This window comes from Zonotrichia leucophrys, chromosome 6 (assembly GCF_028769735.1).
Source record: "Zonotrichia leucophrys gambelii isolate GWCS_2022_RI chromosome 6, RI_Zleu_2.0, whole genome shotgun sequence".
Lineage (NCBI taxonomy): Eukaryota > Metazoa > Chordata > Aves > Passeriformes > Passerellidae > Zonotrichia > Zonotrichia leucophrys.
Window position 1 is genome coordinate 29,658,158 of NC_088176.1, and position 19,941 is coordinate 29,678,098.

Below are 19,941 nucleotides of genomic sequence, written 5' to 3' on the forward strand. Positions count from 1 at the left end.
TAATCGGAAGAAAGAAATAAAATCTTTTAATTGTTAAAAATCAAAGACACTTCACTATGTTCCTTGAACCAGTTTTATTTGTCCCAAAAGCTTTCAACTTGGCCAAGTTTGGGAGGAGTTTCATTTTTTATTAAACAAGGAACAAACTACCTTCCTGCCAAAGCTACAATCTCCACTGCAAAGCATGCTGCTGTGACTGCTGCCCAAAGGAGAAGTTAAAGGGGCCAATTTTTTTCTTTAGTCTCATTCTTGTAAATAATTGGACTGGTTTTGACTAAAATTCTCCCTCCTCAAATTGGCATGCTCCTTTCCAAATATTTGGAACCAGATTTTAATGCTTCTATCCGACCCTCCTCTTTCTTCAGATAAACTGTGTTTTAACTGCAAAAGTCAAAGTAGAAAATACTAAGTTATGGTATGAAAGTTTCAGCATCACAGAAAACAAGGAAAAGGCTGGATACTAAAAATATTGTAGAGAATGAAGTACGAGAATGTGGTAATAACCTTAACAGATGCATCTAGACAAGGCAGAGGCGAAAATGTAGCTTAAATTGCAGGGAACAAGAAAATGGAGGAGGTGAAGCAAACCAGAGAAGAGAGGAGGAGAGAAGGAAGAGAACATGACCAATGACAGCAGCTAGCACTGTCAGAGGGCTGTCTGTAAGCCACTGGAAGGCTGGTGCCAAGGCAAGGTCTGCATGAGCAGGAGCAGATTCTGGGCAGGCAGAATGTGACAGCAGTACCACCACCATGGGGCTGAGGCCCCAGGGAGGAGCACGTGTCCCCTCAGGTCACACAGCACAGCAGGGGAGCAAGTGGATCTAAAGCTTCTCCTCAGAAGAGAGCAACACTGGCATGAGATTCATCTTATCTCTATCACTACATCTATATCACATCTTCTCATCTATATTGCTGTTCATTTGTGCACTTCTGAGCACAGAAACCTCTGTGTGAGAACCTGTATCTATGAAGACAAAAACACAGACCCTGGAATGATGGGAGAGTTGTGTGGGTGATGGGCTGGCAGTCTCATTGAGATGGCTGTTTCAATACTGCTGGACCTTTGCTCAGCTACTGATTCTGTACCAAAGTTCACAGAGACTTTTACAATAGCCTTACTGTCATTACTCTAATGAAATACAATAAACAAGCTCAATTTCAGTTTCCTTTTCATATAACCCTGATTTGATTTTGCATCACCTCTCAATCCAGTTTTGTCTGCAAATTTCATCAACAGACTATTAACTTGTATTGTATCTGATGATATCAAAAGTAAAATCTAAAATGACTAACACCAACATGCCAACTTACTATCTCAACAATTCCACGTGTTTCGTTTTTTCAGCATCTTTTTTCTGTGGCCCATAAGAACCATGTCTAGTCAAATGAGAAACTCCACAGAAGGAAAAACACAAGTTTTTTTACTCTAAGTTCAGTATTATACTTACCATATTCTTTTTGTCTTCTGATCTTGGTTTTATCAAAGAGACTAGACAGCAAGGAACCCTCAGAGCCATCCTTAAAATCTCTCATTATTTAAAGCTTCCCTCCTAATCTTCATTTACAAAATGACTGCTTAAGCATTTTTGTTCTCACACTTCTTTCCTGGGGATTTTAGCCCAGACCCACAGAGGTTGCTTTCTGCCTCCTAGTAACAGGAACTCCTCTGCAGAGCTTCCTGAAACTTAATAAATATGCTGCAAATGCAGCCAGTATTTTTACTATCAGCAAGATGGCACCAATATAATTTCTTCAAATTCATACTAGTTTCCTTGTAACTTGTATCCACATTGTAAATATTATTGTACACAGCTTTTTCTGCAGTCTCCCAGCATTAGAATTGAGTTACAAATTGTAACTGATTTGAAAGCAACTTTTCACTCAGGGGGTGAGAGCATGGGGTGGGGAATCTCAAAGTATTCTTCATCTGTGACAGAACTGTGAAGAACTACAAGCACAGACAGGTATCTCAGAAGTTATCACACGTAACAGTAACACTAACAGAGCACAGAACAGTTTTAAACATGCCAAAATGTGTGTGGAGGCCATTCATACACACTTATTTTCACAACAAACTTCATAAAATATCTACATTCAGACTAATGATATTCAGCTTTTGCTGTAATCACTAAAACATCAAACAAGTTAAGAACAGTCTGAAGCAAACACCAACAGCTTCTTACAGTCTTGTTTCCTTGTATTAACAAATACTTCCAAAAAATAACTTCCAAGTTAAAAAATATATTCTCCATTATATCACAAATGCTATGGGATGAGTCCCACACAAGCAATGGCCTTAAACTAGCTAACACAGAATATAAATAACACAATTTCCCACATAATTACCTTGCATAAAAATCTCCTGAACCTTTTGTTCCTTTACCCAGGCTTTTACCTCCTCATGTAACTGCGGGTTATCCCTGAGAACTGGGTTTAGACTGTCTACGTCGTCCTAAAGTAGAGATTAAAAAAAGAACCATATGTTATGTTTACTTGTAACATTTTTGTTTATTTTCCTAGATGTATTTTAAAATACAGTATTAAGTCGTTAGATGCTAATTTTACTGATTGCCTACAAATCCCTGTGCTATTTTTAGAGAAAACTTAAAAGCATAACATAGTGCTAGAAGTTATTTCATGGGAACACAGTATGTCAGATCCCACATGTGGCCAGACTTGTAAGCTATTAATAGGATCACACTTTCGTACTGTCTTACTACAAGCTAAAAATGCCCTCTAAAGACTTAGGTGCTCACAGGTATGCACAAAGAATTGTTTAAATAATTACTAAATTTTGTTTTAAAAAAAATCTGGTTTCCATATCTGTAAAATGTAATAATATGGACATGTTGAGCATAAACACAGATATCAAACCTACAAATGTAACACATAAGCAATATTTTAGGAGAAACAAGCATTTTGAGATAAACACCATTGCTGATTTCAAATATGTTGGCCTTGGTTAATTAGGTAGTTCCAGATAAGACATGTTTTAATTTTTATTACAATCAGTTCTCCTGGAAAATATTATTTTCCAGTATTTGGTAGGATATCATCTGGGAAATGAAGATATATTCAGTGGCTCCTTCTAACAGAAAAAAAAATTGGGCACAGAATCTGGTTCATACCCTTGCAAGCATGGCTTAAGAATAACCATTCATCTCTGGGCTCCTAGAACACCTATTTCTCTATTTCAGAGCAAACTTGCTCTTTCTGTCTTTGAGGCTGTGGCAGAGAAAAAAAGCCTGGTGGCTCCTCGGGCTGAAGATGGCCTTGGAAACCCATGAGCAGCAGCAACATTCATTTATAGCAAGAGAACTTCAGACAGCTAAAATAATGAGTGCAATTCTCCACATACAAAATGCAGAATGTTTTATCAGTACTGCAGCTGAGATAAAGCAATTTCTTTCCTTGATCTCCAGCAAGTTCCTTGATGTTTCACAATTTATTATGAAGAGCTCCAGCCACAGAACACAAAGATACAAGTAACACCCAGTGAATGGTGCATTGCTGCCAGGCCCTCCAGTGACACAAGCAATTTCCCTCTATTCATCTGGATGAGATTATTCCTGCTAACGCACTGATCACAGGATATCTATTTCCAATTCAAAATTCACTTCCTGACACTTGGAGATTTGCTGTGCTCCACCATGGAGAATGCATCAATGCTTTGGTTATTAGAGAAAATTACTGCTCTCTATCCTTATGCTTCTACAAAGGACATAGCCTTGGACTGAACAAATGGTCAAGATGAGCATTTTAATACATGTAAATTGGAACAAAGTGAAAGGGAAGGAAGATCAACAGGACCTCTACCACAAGGTTCAAAATACCAACTAGATAAGTATGCTGTTAGCATTACCAGAGGCACAAGAGGGTCATAACTAAAATTTATTCAAGGATGGCCTCTCCCAAAGCAGTTTGAAAAAGAGCATTGGCTATTCTGCCTACATGTGCAAATCCATTTGAGCAATGATCCCACATACAGAAAAAACATCACCACTGGGAAAAGGGAATTATTTGCCAGAGGAACACAGCAGATCCTAGAACTGGAGCTGTGTGATCATCAATCATGTCCTCCTTCCCATGCACTGTCTTTGACAGCAGCTGCAAGAGACTCCCGCACCAAAAATTTCCCCACTCAGATCACATGCACTGGATCTAAGCAACAGACTGAGGACAGCAATACTGAGTTTGGCTGACCTACAAATGCAGCTCATGTGCAGCTCTTGGACATTCCGAGTAATCACTTCAGTCACATCTAAGAAAATTTGTATCCTCATATGGAGATTATACACATTGATTAAGTACCATGAAATCAAACCTGCTACTCTTAACATTATACTATTTTCATTACTTCTTTACACAAATTTTTTGAGTCTCTATGTCATCTTAAGCCACTTCTGATTTGTTTCCTGAAGGCAATACACACTGGTGCTTTTTTTCTTAAGATTTCACATCCTCCCTAAGCATCTTGGCCTTCTTTGAACTTGACACTGAAGATACAGTCCATCCTCCATATAGTACATTTGAACCTCCACCTCCTGGTCAGATGCATGACATCAGCATGCTTGGCTGAGAGTGCTCCCTGGGAACAGACAGAAAAGGAGCCAGCAAAGTCCATTTTGTATTTATCTCCTCACCCTTGGAGAAAGATGAGCTCAAAGATGAGCTACAAAAGGCACAAGTTAGGTCAAAGACCCATTACAAAAACTGCATGCAGGTGTGACTGGGATTATGTGGATGATATCAGAGCCTAGAGTTTCTAAATATACACACAATACACATTTAACACATCAATCACAGGGTAGGGGGGCGATACTAACAGAGCAAGTTTCTGTAATTTCAAGAATTCTGTTATTTTGTGTACATGTATCTATGAAAACACGTGTGTGCCATGACTTACCTTTTTCCATCTGCAGTCTTAAATCTGAATATCTAAAACCCAGGAAATTAACTGCATAATGTGTTAAAACTGGAAGCAGTGGCCTTAACCACACAGTCTCAGCAGCCATCACAAACTCTGGCAAAAGGAGGGAGAGGACAACAGGCAAGGCTGATGACTTGCAGTCTCTTCCCCAGTTTAACACTGAAGACAAGCAGGTGACTCTGCAGTTCCCAGTTCTTTTCCTTACCCTGTGTTTATATTGCTCAAGGAACAATTACTGTCTATACAGATCTGAACCTTGGCAATTGTAACCCTCAGTTTTCCTCCTCTTAGCTAATGCAGCACGATTGACAGACTAACCTCCAGAAGATTTAAATGCCCTGCAGGATTTTCCTCCAGACTTCTCCTCATTTGAAAGTAGTTTTACAAACAGAAGTTATGGTACCCTCTCCTAAACTAGTTTTTCCACAAGTCCTGGAATATCTCCTCCAGAAGGATGTTAATACTGGTTTGAAATCCTTATGCAAATCAGGATGCAAATCAAATAAAGGGGACTGTTATATTCTCCTTCAAGTCTACTGGAGGAAGCTCTTGATGTACTTCAAGTGGCAGTGCCTCTGGTTCCACAAATGACTAGATGCAACTCTGGGAAGGAGACAAAAGACCTAAAGGCTAGAAAAATATGGTTGAGATAACCCCTCCTGCCCTTCTGGAAAAGTCACATGAGGCAATGTGACTATCAGAAGCTTGCCAATCTGTGACTAGTTTTTCACATCTTTGATGATATTATTCTTTCTTTCTAGATCAAAAGAAGAATTCACTTCCAGTGGACTGGACTTTATGCTTAATTATCCAAAGAACTGGGTCAGCTGGCACATCTCTCTAGGTGATCATTCTCACCTGCTGGGGATGTGTTCGACTCAGGGGAAGTCCTGAGAAGAACAGAGAATGAAATTTTCCCCCAAGTATCAAAAAAGATGGTGTGCTTTTCTGACTTGATCTGTTCTTTATCCTTGTGCAAAACAACACAAGCAGGCTGAAACCATAGGCCATACCATCAGGTTAAGATATCACACTGGTCTAACCAGGAAGGAGAAATTTTTGTTCAGAGAAGCATTTTCAAAGAGTTTATTCAGACACAATAAAATAACTAAAAATAATTTATCATTCAGAGTCACAGGTGAACCAGTGCTTAGATCACTTGCCATGCATCAAAATTCCTTTGAGATCAAACAGGAATTTCAAGATAGTACCCACATAAAAACAAGTCAAAATCCCAATGAGAATCCTCCTTCTTGCTCTGCAACCACAAAAAAATCTTGTCCAAAATACTGAGAGCTATCCCCAGATGTGCTGAACCTGCCCATTGCCCAAAGACCATACAAAGTGCTCTGAAAGGCTCAAATAACCAGAGGTTCCTTTTGCATTTTGGGCAGCCAGGTATGACTGTGCTAGGAAGGCCTAGACATTTCCACAGCTACCTCCTCCACAAGACCTCAACTTCTGAAGCAACAATTTCCTCAGCATTTCAAAATACTCTTCCAAGTCATTATTCAGAAGCTTGGGAGGTAGAAATGAGTTCATGGAGAGATGAAACCCTGGAGCACAGAGGAACAAAGAAGTGGATTCCAGTAGCTGCCCCCACCCCCAGTCACAGAGCCTGCACGCTGCTTACGGGACAGTGCACACACTCAGTCAGCTGTCAGCTCTCCACTGTCAGTGAAGAAGAGAAGGAGAACTGACAATATGCATTCCAGGTAAGCCAGTCCTAGAAAAACAGTGGCTTTTGCCATTGAAAAGGCTGAAATCAGAGCCCTGAGGACTACATCTCAACACACATCACACATTAGGAACCTGCAAACCTTTATTTGGGAAACCTTCCTTGGTCATGGTGCCTCTGCATTTGGCTTCATGCATCAAGGACATGCTATCAGTAGGAACTCATTTCAGCTAGTGTTTTCCAGAGAAAGACTAAGTAGATTTTGCAGTCCTCGCAAAGGTCAACGCCACATTAGTCCTCACCATCTGTGGCTTAATTAACTATAGCTTCCTCTGGCTGCTTAGAGGTTTTCTGATAATTTAGGACACGAATTAGATGAAAACTAGTACATAACCAACTTGACAGTCCTGTTTACAATGCTTACACAGTGTGCACGGCACATTGAAATGAGCATTTTGTCAACTTTAATGGTAGAGGGACCACATTTAAATTCAAACAGTGCAAAATAAAACCTCAAAGTGTCCTGAACTTTCAGTTTTGTTCTTGTTTCATAAGTGAATACTAGCTTCTATAAAATCAGACCCCAACCCTTTTTTTTCCTTTTGCAGCAAGTCATTTGTACAACTGCACTGAACTTCAGCTGCATAGAAATTAGGTATGAGAACTGCAGTGTGAAAACAAGCCAACACTTCCCTACTGATTGCCACAAGTCTTTAGAGAGCAGAACAGCAGCAGCAAAAAGCACTTCCAAAATCTAAACTGCTGAGAATTTATAATAGTCCTCTAATGCCAATTCTTGATTATTTTCTTCTACAAAAAGATGAAGTATTGTACCTGCACCCAGCCTCAAACACATTCATGACAATTTTACCCCCTCATTTGAAAGCAGGCCTGTACAACTCTCTCATTTTCATTTCTTGATAACCAGCAAAATCCTTTTCTTTCATCTTTCACTGATTATGTCACCTGACATACTGATTAAATCACTGATCTGTAATTTCTTTCACTGACAGTAATTTTTAACAAACCTTCAATCTTAACATTTTCCTACTTGACATCGCAGTGAGAAAAAACACACAAAATGTAGACAGGCAGAATACCAACTATCATAACAAGAACATCACCTATGAACTGGAAGAATCCCTCTGCCCTGCTACCAGACTTTTTTCAGTGGCAGAAGATAAGAATCTAACTAAAATACAGAAAAACTGGCAGCAATTGCCACCCCTGAGGGTATTACCAGGCAGGCACCGCGGCTGCCACACAGACCACACCACAACTGAGGAGGGAAATGACCAAATTTAGATGAGTCTAAATACAGATCTCCTGCAGCTTCCTCCTAGACACACAGCACGCACAAACCACTGGTTAGCAGCATATTCCTGATTTCTCTGTGACAAGTGAAAGGCTGCCCCAGCTGCCAGGGCAGTGCAGCTGCTGGCCGGGAGGTCAGCCAGGCACAGCACTGGGGACGGCTCTGGGAACCCATCGAGCCCAGCGGGGCAACCTCTCTCCTGCTCCACGCTCCTCAGCCAGGAGCCACCCACAGACACCGCGGCTGGAAAGCTAGAAAGGCTAGAAAGTTTTTGGGGGAGATTGGAACTTCCCAGTTTACCTTAAACGGCTTTGTCTGAGCTGAGAGAAGAGGCTTAGGCTTAGCAGGCGACGCGAGCGCTTTCTATGTAAACCCAACCCACACTTGACCTATTTTCTGCTGTTCTGAGCGCACAGTCACAATTTACCTCATTCAAACCCAGCAGCTGCTGGGCTACATCTGAACCAGTTAAGTCAAGCTTGAAGGCACAGCCCTGACCCCTACAGCAGAAACAAAGTCGAGCCGAGGTCAGCCCTGCTCCACACGGCCGCAGGGGAGGGCAGGGCTGGGCAGTGACGCTCGCCCCGCACGCAGGGGCCACGACACAACTGGGATAACTGATCCCCACCCAGCAAGGGGCTCTCAATGCTCTGTTCCAAGGACAAATGTTTACAGATAGTTCAGACCGCAAACATTTAAAGATTAGGGGTTATTTTCAGTGTCTAACAGCAATGACTGTGTTTCTGTAAGTAGGAAGTTAAAATTACAAGGGGAAAAAAGATGAGAATACAAATTTAGTGATTTTCCAACTGTCAGTAAAGTTAACATTTCTCAGGAAAAGCTATCAACGATTTTTCTGCTGCTCCACACTCTTCCCTATGCATAATACTCCTCCCCGCACACTCCTACTCTCTTCCTCATTTTACCTCAGGAGTTGAAACTGATTTTAAAATTTTAATTATCAGGTTTGAGAACCAAGGGATCAGGGCCACATACACTTCTCCAAGTCCTGATTTCAGGCTTGAAGATGCATCATCACACTGCTTTGTTCAGTTCTGGAAGCATAACTGGTACACTAACATTAGGAACATAAATATACAGGGGGGGAATCTGACTTGTAGTCTAATTTCTCCATTATTTGAACTTACAGAAATCAACAGATGTATTTCCCTTCCTATAAAACTATCAATGCTTCAGGTGAAATGGGCATCATGTAAAACTTGCATTTTACAAGTCAATTTATTATTCTTTTATCTGTAGATGACAATCTGGTGTGGGAAGGCAGAGGGGAAATCAGAATGTGAACATGGACAGGATGAACATCCAGCAGGAAAGTAAGCAACAACCAATAGATAAGCAAAACCAAACCTGGGCTAGACAAGTATTGTCAAAAACCGGCCTAAAAACTGCTCTAGTGGCATCTACAGTAGTCTTGCACTTGAAAATAGAGATTAAAAAATAGATGACCCCTATGTCCACAAAGTACGTTACTCTCTCTGAGCAGCTAGGACAATCTGGGTTAGAAAAGCAAACTCTTCCCCCAAAGTCAGGTATCTTTTAGCATCTAAGACTTCCCAAAAAAAGTGGCTCCTACCCACAAAACAGAGGGGCTTTCAGCTTCCACCTAGAACACTGTGGTGACCGTTTGTACTACTTACATTCTCCACATACAGACAAATAAAGGTCAAATGTACACTACTCCATGTCCACCTTCCCTCTCATTTTGCTGACACAGCCACACATTTGCTTTTCTTTCATTTTCCACTGAATCATATTTCCTTCCGCTTCCTCAGGGCAGGCTCCACATTTTTATCACCACCATCTCAGCAATATGCAACTTGTACTGATTTGGCATTTTGTTTTTTTAAGTGCAAGAGAAACAGGGAGGGAGTACTGGTCCTAAGCCACTCAGTCATGTGGCAATACTGGAACAGCCTTTGAGTCACTAAGCAACTCAGGGCCACTATGGGAAAAGAAACCTCAAAGTGCAGACATTTCCCTGAAGCAAGCAATTAGCAGAGTGAAGTTGATGCTAACAAGGAGACCTGCTAAGTAAGTAGATTGAAGAAATCTCTTTTGTACATTGATATTAAAATTGAAACTGAGAACCAGACACCCTGTGAATTGTGAGCAGCTTTCAGAAGGTATTCAACAAGACCCAAATCACATCAACTGAAGGACAAGCTGTATGGATGTCAGCCTCTTTAAGCCAAAAAGAAAACCACATTCTGTGGATCACCAGTTGTCTGGACTAGTGGGCAATCAGAAATCAAGCCAAGAGGTCTGCTCAGACACTGACCACTTTACCAGAGACACATGTTCCTTGCATGAGGGACAGCAGAGGTGATCTGTGGCAGCTGGCAGGCTGTGTACCTCCTGTGTACCACCCCCACAGAAAATGACTGAGCACACAGGTCACCTCCACCAAATCCTTCAGCAGCTGCATTACTCAGCAATACCATATTCCTTGACAAGACTGCTGAGAGCTTACTGAGGTGAAGAGCAAAGGCCTCTCAATCCAGTTCTGCAGAAGAAAACTGCAGGAAACTATCCAATACGTGCCAGTGTGATGACAGATCCTAGAATCAACACCACCTCCTAGAGATACCCATCAGTGTATCGCTCTTGTGAATGACTCCCTGCTCTGGAATTTGAACTACCACCAGCTTAGATTACCAACAGTAATCACACAGCTACCTAGTCTTTCCTGCAGATATCCTCAATCCTATTTACCAAACAGGAACTCTGCCAACATACAACTTTACAACTTTCCAGGTCCTTTCCTCTATAACTCATGAAGATTATGGACAGAAGACAAATCCCTACAAACAATAAAAATATTTTAAGGCAGAAAAAATACATCAGATACCATCCAAATATTCTTGAAACCCAGCATGTTTTAGTCCACTGCATCACATTAATGTTTTATTTTCAAGTGACTTTCAGAGATTTATTTGATAATGTGTTTCTTAGAATACAAATACATACATGTTGGCCCACATGCTGGTATTATGAAAGTAGATCCAAATAAAACTCATTTTTCTCACATTTTAAAAGCACCACTGTATTTGCAGAGAACTTTTCAAAGTTAATTTCTAACAGGATTGAAAGCAGCCCTTTCTTTTTTATTTTTTTTTTGTATTGTAGAGAGCTCATAATGACCTGCTGGAGCCTTTTTAGGAATTTTCCCTATAAATAATAGATCTGACCAGCTGGGACATATATCATAGCTGGATTAACACTACAGCTCTCTGCAACCCTGGAGAAAGCAGTGGATATGCCTTTTATAGAACTGATGAATAACAGCCTTGCAGAGAGGAAAGATTAAACTGCTAATCAGAAACCAGGGATGTTTCAGTTATTGCTGCAATAAATTCCCTGGGGTAAACTTAGGTAAGTCATTCAGAGTTTAAAATTGATACAATGATCCTCTATTTCACCATATTTTTTCATAGACAAATCTCCTAGCATGTAGAACCAAAAAATTCCTATTGAAGACATAACTCAAAATTGAACTACATGGCTTGGGGAAGAAAAAAAAGAAAAAAAAGCCCAAGCCTGTCAAGCACCATAACTCAGCCAAGTCTTATGCATTTTGAAACCTGCTTTAACCTGATTTTATCTCCCATATACCAAAATGGTGTGACATGGTGATAAGACAATGAAAGGGAAGAAAACATTCAAATGGGGTAAAACCCCAGCCTCTATGCTTGAAATATAATTGCTAAACTGCATGCTTAAAATTCACAACTAAAATCACAAAAAATGTAATGGTTAGTGACATGCACAGAAATTATTATGATTCAAACTCATTTGCTCAGCAAAACCATTAAAATACTACCCTCAATAATACTAGCAGATACACTCAAGTAGAGGAGGTTACAGGGGAAGAAAGGGAAGAGTTAACTTTAATTCCATTCAAAAGACAGGAAATGTTTGCTAGATTAAAGGGGGGGGGGTGCAGTATTTACAAACAATAGTAGTGAAAAGACTTCAGAACTGTAATTACTAATATACTGTTAAAAATAAATAATGCTCTGTGCATCAAGCCCTCCACAAACCCTTGGTAGAGTTATTCCAACATCTAAGAAAATAGCAAGATTCATACTTGGTTTTAATTCTAAAACTTCAAGTTGGTATAAAATTACTTGAGTTTCTCCCCAGATGTCTGGCCTGGAAAAAGAATTAGGTACACAGACCTGGAACTGCTATAGCTCTCAACCTCTTCTAACTCTCCTAGCTTGCTGAAGGCTGTGGAGCAGCTCCCGTGAAGCAGTAACCCCAGACTACAAATTATTACTTCTATTAGTGTAATTTCAAAAATACATTCTGTAAGAAAAAGATCTAGAGCTGCAGCCAGAACAAAGGGACATTGTATCCAAGGGAGGAACGAAAGCAAACAAACCCATGGGCACTTCACCAAACGAGCTGTTGTGTTATCATTTCAAGATAAGGCTTAATTTGGGTAAGAACACATTTTCATGAAACTCAAGTTTGCCCCTACCTGAAATGCAGGAATGCCTACTCTCCTCCTGCTCTGGGTACAAACTCCCATGCAACACTACAGAATTTACTTGAATTCACAATTCTGGGATCCCTAAAGCACCGAGGATTCCCGATCCCAACAAAGAGCAGCTTGGGAAACCAAGAACACAGGGGCAAAGCTACAACTGGTTATAATGTGAAACAGACTTCTCTACGAGCTGACTGAGTCTGGATTACAGAAGCAGGGCTGGTCAGGACCACCACATAAGAGAAATACTTTAAACTTTCATTTTTAATAGATGAAACAGAAATTTTAAGGACACAGAACCAAGAATAAGGCTTCCTTCACTTACTACTGAGAGATATTTTCCATGGATTTTCACTGGTGAAAAAGTAAACACTTGTGATCAAACACAGGAAATTTTTACCCAGAAACACTGGATGGATTTTTAAACTCAGTAATCCCAAGCATGGCCTTTCAGAAGTACCAAAATACTTTAGTAAAAGGATTTAATATTCACTTTCAAAGACGAAGCAGGTTTTGTTCTCTCTCTTCCATTCTGAAATCCAGTCTTTCAATTACTTACTTAAATACTACCTCCTAGAGTAGGATTAATGAAATCAAATCATTGAGCTGGTTTTTTAGAAATTGTACGAAGAATATAACAAAGGAAGGAAAACTGTTTTCCTATGGATCTGAGTGTTATCTGCATTGCAGTAACCTCAGTTTATCCCAAGGACCTCTCAACTCTTTCCCCATTCCTCCTAGTGTACCTTCCCACAGCTGCAGCAGTTCCACCTGAACTGGCGGAGCCACACTATTTGTGTCACCTTCCTGTGACTGATGGCCTCCCCTGCACACTGCTCACTTCCCTAAGGCTTATCAGATCTCAACAACTCCCCTCCTGAGCCAAACCAAGTGACCCAAGCTCTTACTTCTTACCAGATCAAGGTAAAACAGAAAGGTGCCATTTCATTCCACCTCTTTTGAGAAAACAGAGGAGGTTCTCAAACAAGAAGCTCTTGTTCAAAGAGAAGCACAAATACAGGCTTGGGGCAGATGATGTACTTGTCCCTCTGACTCTGCAAAAGCAGGGTGCCAACCCCTCCTCCCTCATTGCTCTCCTTTTGTGAGCTGGGATGGAACTCTCCTGTCCTGCACGTGTTGCTGGGAGTGAGGAGAGCTGTGAGTCATCTGACCCACTTCTAGCTGGACCAGCTTCGTGCTTCCCCACATGCTGGGGCCGAGCACTTCAACTCCAAGTGTCGGTAACGAGCTGTTTAGACCATCCTCTTTACAAGGCTGCCAGGGAAGCCAGCTGGACTCCTTATGGGTGGTCCAGAGACATGGGAAAGAATGGAGACAGTTCTTCAGCACAACACTGAGAGGAGTTCAAGATGCAGAGCTGTGTGTGCCTGGGTTGTCTGTGGAGGAACCAAAAGCAGCAGGGGAGCACAGAGGTTCTGTGGCCGGCACCCGGAGCTCCCAAGCTGCTTCTGGCAACCTCAAAGGGTGGGACCAACCCCAAAAAGCTCCCGCCTGCCCATCAGTGGAGGTAAAAGTTTATGGGAAAAGCAATTTTCAGCTGCAGTAGTTATTTTTAAGCCTGAAGCCTAAAGTAAGAAGTTTGAAAGATGAGTGCACATGTAATTATGGGATGCTTAAAATACAGACAGAAAAGTACTACTTTATCCCTGTTTCAAGATGTTTAAAGAATTTTTTATGTGCACATGTCACTACTATACAAGCCCAGCTTACTTGCTCCTACAAGCAAACAAGTCACAGAACCCAAAGGCATCCAGGTCTGAAATATCCAATGTCTGCCCATAATGAACAGAAGAGCAGAGCAGTGGTGTTGCCCATGGCCCTTCAGTCAAGTCTTTCTCAATGGCATTTATGACTTGAATTTGTAATAGATCAAGATAAGTGTGTATTAGCTCCTGTATCTGATGTACCTGCTTCATGATTAGTGAGAAAGTTTATTATTTCAACAATCTTTAAGGCGTGTTAGACATTTGACCTGGCAGCATTCAGATGTGCCACACACATTTAGAAAAAGAGCAAAGTACAGGTGCCTATCACTGTTCATGCAACACCTCCCACGGGGGATTTCTCATTGCCCTATCTTTACATCTGCAACCTTCAGCACTGAGGCAGACAGGCAGACTGTACCATTTTGAAACACTAAAGCAACCAGGCTTGTCTTCCAGAATAAAAAAAAAAAGTTCTGAAGGAGAGTGTGAGGCCTGAAGAGTGATTTCACTATAAATATTCATTCTTAGCAAGATTTTTTTTCTTTAAACCAAATAAACAAGAGGACTTTTGAAAGACTGTGCACCCTTCCACTTTCCTCCCTGAGTGGTAAAATACCCTTTGCAGGACATTTAATGATTGTGAAGGAACTTCATTTGAATTCTGTCCTGCCTCCACTGTGCACATTTGCTCCAGTGCTGTGTGCTCAGAAATCCTTTGGAAATACATTATCACACACAGTATGTACATATTTGGAAGTATATAATCAATCATGCACCCTTGCTCTGCCTGACCCAGACACAGCTGAAATGCACTCACTGCTTCAGGCAAAGCAGAGTCTTTCCAGATCTTTCCACAAGCCTATTTTACTCTGAAAAAACCACAATATAAAACACTTTTTGTTATTCTTCATTTGCTTGTCCAAAGTATAATGCAGTTGACTCCAGCTGCTCCAGCCAGCAACAGCAGAATCACACACTTCAGCCCCACAGTGTCCGTGACGGGCACTGCCAAACACCAGCCAGACAAAAACACCACTCTGATGAGGTCACACATACCATATGCTGGGCTTTAATGCTTCACATCCCCATCTATAGTCCTTCAAGTAAACGACAGTGCTTAAACAAATTAAGGCATGATTAGCTTTGCTGCTGCCTAACTTAATATGTGTACCACAAAACAGATGCACAGAGATGTTACAGAACAGTACAAATAACTTATTGCAGAAAACCTCTTCAGTTCAAAGTATCTGATTGAGGTCACACTTGTATGTGTACACTTAACAGGAATTTTTCCTTAAAACAGCTTTTTGGAAGAAATGTTCATTTTGATACTATACCAAGAGCCATTATTAAACTCACTACACTAGTGAATTTTTAAACACAGAACATACATGATATTATGAACGCAAAGTGGAATTCACTTTAAGGACCTAATCAACATGTCCATTTCAAGACTAAACTTCCTACAGATACTAATTTAATATAAAAAATATCAAAATACTGTAAACTTTATGCCTATTTCTTACAAAGCACAGGATTTTCATTCCATTGCTAAGCAAGTACCACAGCAAACCTTCACATCTGCTTTATCCTCAAGATCCCCTTGTCACCACCATAAAAAGAGCTACATGACTAAATGGTCTGACCATCCCACATTAATGAATGAGTCACTCAGTCACACACGTTTCACATAGAGAATAATACAGTTTACATCCTCCATGAAGCAACAGAGATAAAAGCCACAGGAAACAAGTTGTAGGTTGGTGTTTAAGGCACCACACATACAGAATCCAAGCAACTTCTCAAGAGAAGGGCAGGATTCTAAGCAGTACACAAAAGGCAAAAGAACCACACGCACATTTAGCAGTAAAGAACAAATTCACCGGCAAGTGTTAGAGTTGGTATAGCAAACCTTGTGAAGACATGGAAGTGGGGTCACATAATGCAGCAGCATACCCTGCTTTTAATAACGATATTCATCTAGCCCTCAGCAAGGTCACTGAATCTCCTAACAATTGAAACATGTTTATTTATGCAAAGAGCAGACATGGCATGGGAATGCATGGGCCACGATTCCCCAGAAGTCCCGCCAAAGTCTCTTTAATCTTGTTCTGGAAGAACCACTTCTGGTAACGACAGTAATTTAGTTCTTTGCCTACTCAAACTTTGTTTTTCCTGCCAAGTCTGAAAGGATGCCAAGTGTGCTGTTTTCTCTGCTTTGAGCAGTTGTCACCTTTACACTGGACAGCAGCGCCTTATTCATGAAGCCTTTTGGCCCAAGAGTTCTGTGAAACACCACTGTTTCCTGGTCAGAACTGATGTGAGCAGAATTCATACCAAATACTCGTCTGCTGCCCATTACCAGCATTATGAGTCTGTGTAATGATGGGAAAAATTAGTCAGTAGTTAAGAATTGTATCTGAAGTGAAATGGAGTCTTCCCACAAACTTTGTTTGTTTTGGCAGGAAGACACTGGAATTTTAGGCACTAACAGCAAAATGCAATAAAAAAGTGTTTAGGTCAACATGGTCTCTAAGGACTTCATATTGAAAATGTGCAGCCATGAGAGCTTGAACAAAAAACTCAACACGTTTCAGCAGACTCAAAGTTAACTCATCCCTGCAAAGAATGATGGCTCAGTTCTGTCTTCTGCTCACAAGCAGATCAATGCTATTCAGACTAATCAAGGGAGCAAAACCACAATTTTTTTGAAAAGGAGATACTAACAGGAAGTTTACCAAAGATTTATCTAGGAGCTGGTATTATGGCAAAGAAAAGGGAGGTCTTTCAGAAAAAACATACAAGCACAAACTACCTTACATTAAGTGACCAATGGCTAGGAATGTGATTTCTACCATTAACAGAAAACAGCGTGCAAAAGGAATAATAGAAACAATCCTCCCACTTCAGCTACCTTCGAGCAGAAAAACGTCTCAGTAATAATGCTAATATTTCTGTCTAACATACTGTTAGTACATATAGTTTCTATTCTCTTGAAGACATTATCATTCAGTAAAGCTCTTATCTGTACAATTAACTTGTGAAATTTGGCACTGAGATATTGCCAGCCCAGCAAAGAGAAATTCCTATGAAAAACATTTCTCAAGCTTTTTATAACCATTCAAATAAAGACATCTTTGCACTATTCATCAGTGAGCACAATGCTGTTTTATACTACTGCACTCAATATCCAAGCAATATCCAGTTAAAATGCAAATTCTGGGTGCCTTAGTACTAAGAGCAATCTCTGTCAGGAAACTTCTTGTAATATTAAAATAAACAATTTAAGTATATTGTTACCAAACTACTCATGATGGATACAGATCAACAGCCCTCATCTCAGGTTTCAATAGGTAACTAACTGCTCCATGAGAGGAGCAAACAGCCTGATCTAACACAGAATTGCCCTCTATGTATCAAAAACAGAGGCCAACAGCTAAGGAGAACAAGCTTATCTCTGGAACTATTTTTGACAAGCTACTGCTTTGTAGCAATTTTTGGTGAATACGTCTTGGAGAAGTGAAGTCGTCAACACTCTAATTTCATATTACTGATCAAGACAGTATGACATATTTTAAAAAATTACACTTTCAACCTGAATGCACCTTCCCAAATGAAGGTGCTTCCAAGTCTAATGCTTTATCAGTTAATATTCTTTAGAGGGCCTAAAATACATAGAACATCTCTATGTCACTGCCTGGCAATGGCATTGTTTAACAAAAGGCAGTCCTCCCATGCTCAGTTTGCTTTGCTCAGATCAGAAATGATCCAGTGCCAAAAGAAGATTGATTACTGTTACTGGAACGAGCATTACCAGACACATGATCCTGACAGATTTCAGGCAGAGGACAGGCAGCAGCAGCAGTATTTGCTTTGTAAAACGAATCGGGAAGGTTGCGGCTGGCCTGGGAGGGTGGAGTGACACTGCACGGCTCAGCTGATGGAAGAGGTCGCTGCTGCCAAAGGAGGATATCCCACTCCGTGTTGCGTCATCCTGGCCCCCTCCGTGCACGGAGCCGCAGCACTGCCGGCACCCCGGCTAATCCAGCTCAGCCATCAACATCCCGGCTTCTCCCCCGCGCCGTGCCCCCTCCTTGCTCCAAAATCGAGGCCGTGCTGCTTCAGAGGACTGAAGGCAGGGGCTGAGAGTGGGAGCTGCTGTCTGCGGCACAGCCAAACTGTTCCAGCAGCTCGAGTCACAACATGTAACCTCACCCTGGTGAGAAATGCTCAACTCGTTTGGCTTCCCTACCACAGACACACAAAAGCACCAGCCCTTCCATGAACTGAACCTCCCTCTCCCTTTCCCTAGGATTCTCTCTCAGCCACTCTCTTTTTCTAGCTCTGTATTTGGCACAGGGAAAAAAAAAACATCTTGGTGAAGCAGGAGGGAAGAAGGGGTGTCAGGACAAAATTACATAGCATTTATTCAGGGCCATCTGTTATTCCAAGCCTCTAAGTACTATTTCTGTATCACCACAGTGTACCATCCAAGCCATAAGGAAGACTTTATGGCTATTGTAATTGCAATCAGTTCAGCACAAATTGCAGTATCAAGTATTTTTTCTATTTGTCATAGAAGAGATTTTTAGATCTTCTTCTGAAGCAGCAAGGGGGGGAATCACTAATTCTCTTGTTCTTTAAATACACACACATTAATATATTAATGTGTTTCTAATTAATGGAGAGGCATTAAAATCAAGGATACTGGAAATTTTTGCAGGCTATGGTAAGAAGAGTGTTTCTTTTTTAAGATATTAACATTTTCTGCTATTCATTTCCCAAGAGAACCAAAAGTCAGGAAGGGGAATATCACTGTAATCATGCAAAGACCTGAAAATGAAAGCTTCAGAAGGAAGGATACTATCTTCTATCTGCTCTACAATTAATGGTACTGGTTAACCTTTAAAGGGGTCAGGTATTTTATCTGAAGGTGCTACAGTAGTATTCGTGGCACAGTACACACCTTGACACGATCAGATTAACTAGAATAATAGAGTACCCAATATAACCTTTCACAGAACAAGGAACAATCTCTGCGAATAACCAATAGGAAATTGTTCCTGTAACACAGAACTTGAACATAAAATGCACTTAAACAATAGTAAAATCATGGCTTTGAAATAAATTAAATGGATAGTATTCATACACTACTCAAATTTCTTACCTGATAGGGCTGAAAGGCACTATCTTCAGTTATGAAATCCAGCTGTTTGTCCACAAGGAATTCTACTGCAGTAATTGAATTGTATACACTTTTTCCAACCAATGGCTTGAATGTCTGTCAAGGAAAAAAGAGAAAATTAGGCAACTGAAAAAGCCCCTCAGCATATCAAACCCCCAAAACAGTATAAATACTGATGTATTTTTTCCATTAAAATAACAGTTACTAATTATACAAGAAAGGAGGATTTTGTGTTGTCGGTTTTTTCCTTTGTGCCGTTGGTGGAAAACCAGCCAGAAAAGAGAACTACACCATCCATTCTTCCTTTCCTTCACTATGCTTGAGCAAGATTGCTTACCACAGAAGCTCAAAGTACAGGAGCACCATTCCATCCTAAACACAGAGCTCAGCCCGCAGCTCCTCTCTCCCTGCCTGCAGGACCAGCTAGCACAGCAGTGATTATACTAAGGACAGCTCAAGTGGAAGCAGACTGCAGAGAAATCCCTCCCCCCTCTTCCTGTTCTGAAATCGTTCACCTTGCCTCAAGTCAAGCATCTCATTTCCCTGCCCATCTCTGAACTGCTCTGACTCTGCTCCGCCGCCCCCGCAGCCGC

General features: G+C 40.9%; 1 protein-coding gene across 8 annotated transcripts in view; it reads right to left on the minus strand.

The window, feature by feature from the left end:
- Positions 1 to 19,941, minus strand: part of JMJD1C (jumonji domain containing 1C) — a 158,362-nt gene that overhangs the window by 36,365 nt on the left and 102,056 nt on the right. For 7 of the 8 annotated variants that reach the window (XM_064716133.1, XM_064716132.1, XM_064716131.1 and 4 more), the window contains 2 exons: positions 19,331 to 19,444; positions 2,347 to 2,452 (listed from right to left, as the gene is read on the minus strand). In XM_064716133.1, coding sequence (XP_064572203.1) covers positions 2,347 to 2,452; positions 19,331 to 19,444 — 220 coding nt within the window. Of the gene's footprint in view, positions 1 to 2,346; positions 2,453 to 19,330; positions 19,445 to 19,863; positions 19,936 to 19,941 lie in introns of those variants that run through there. The other variant, XM_064716134.1, reaches the window with a different exon arrangement.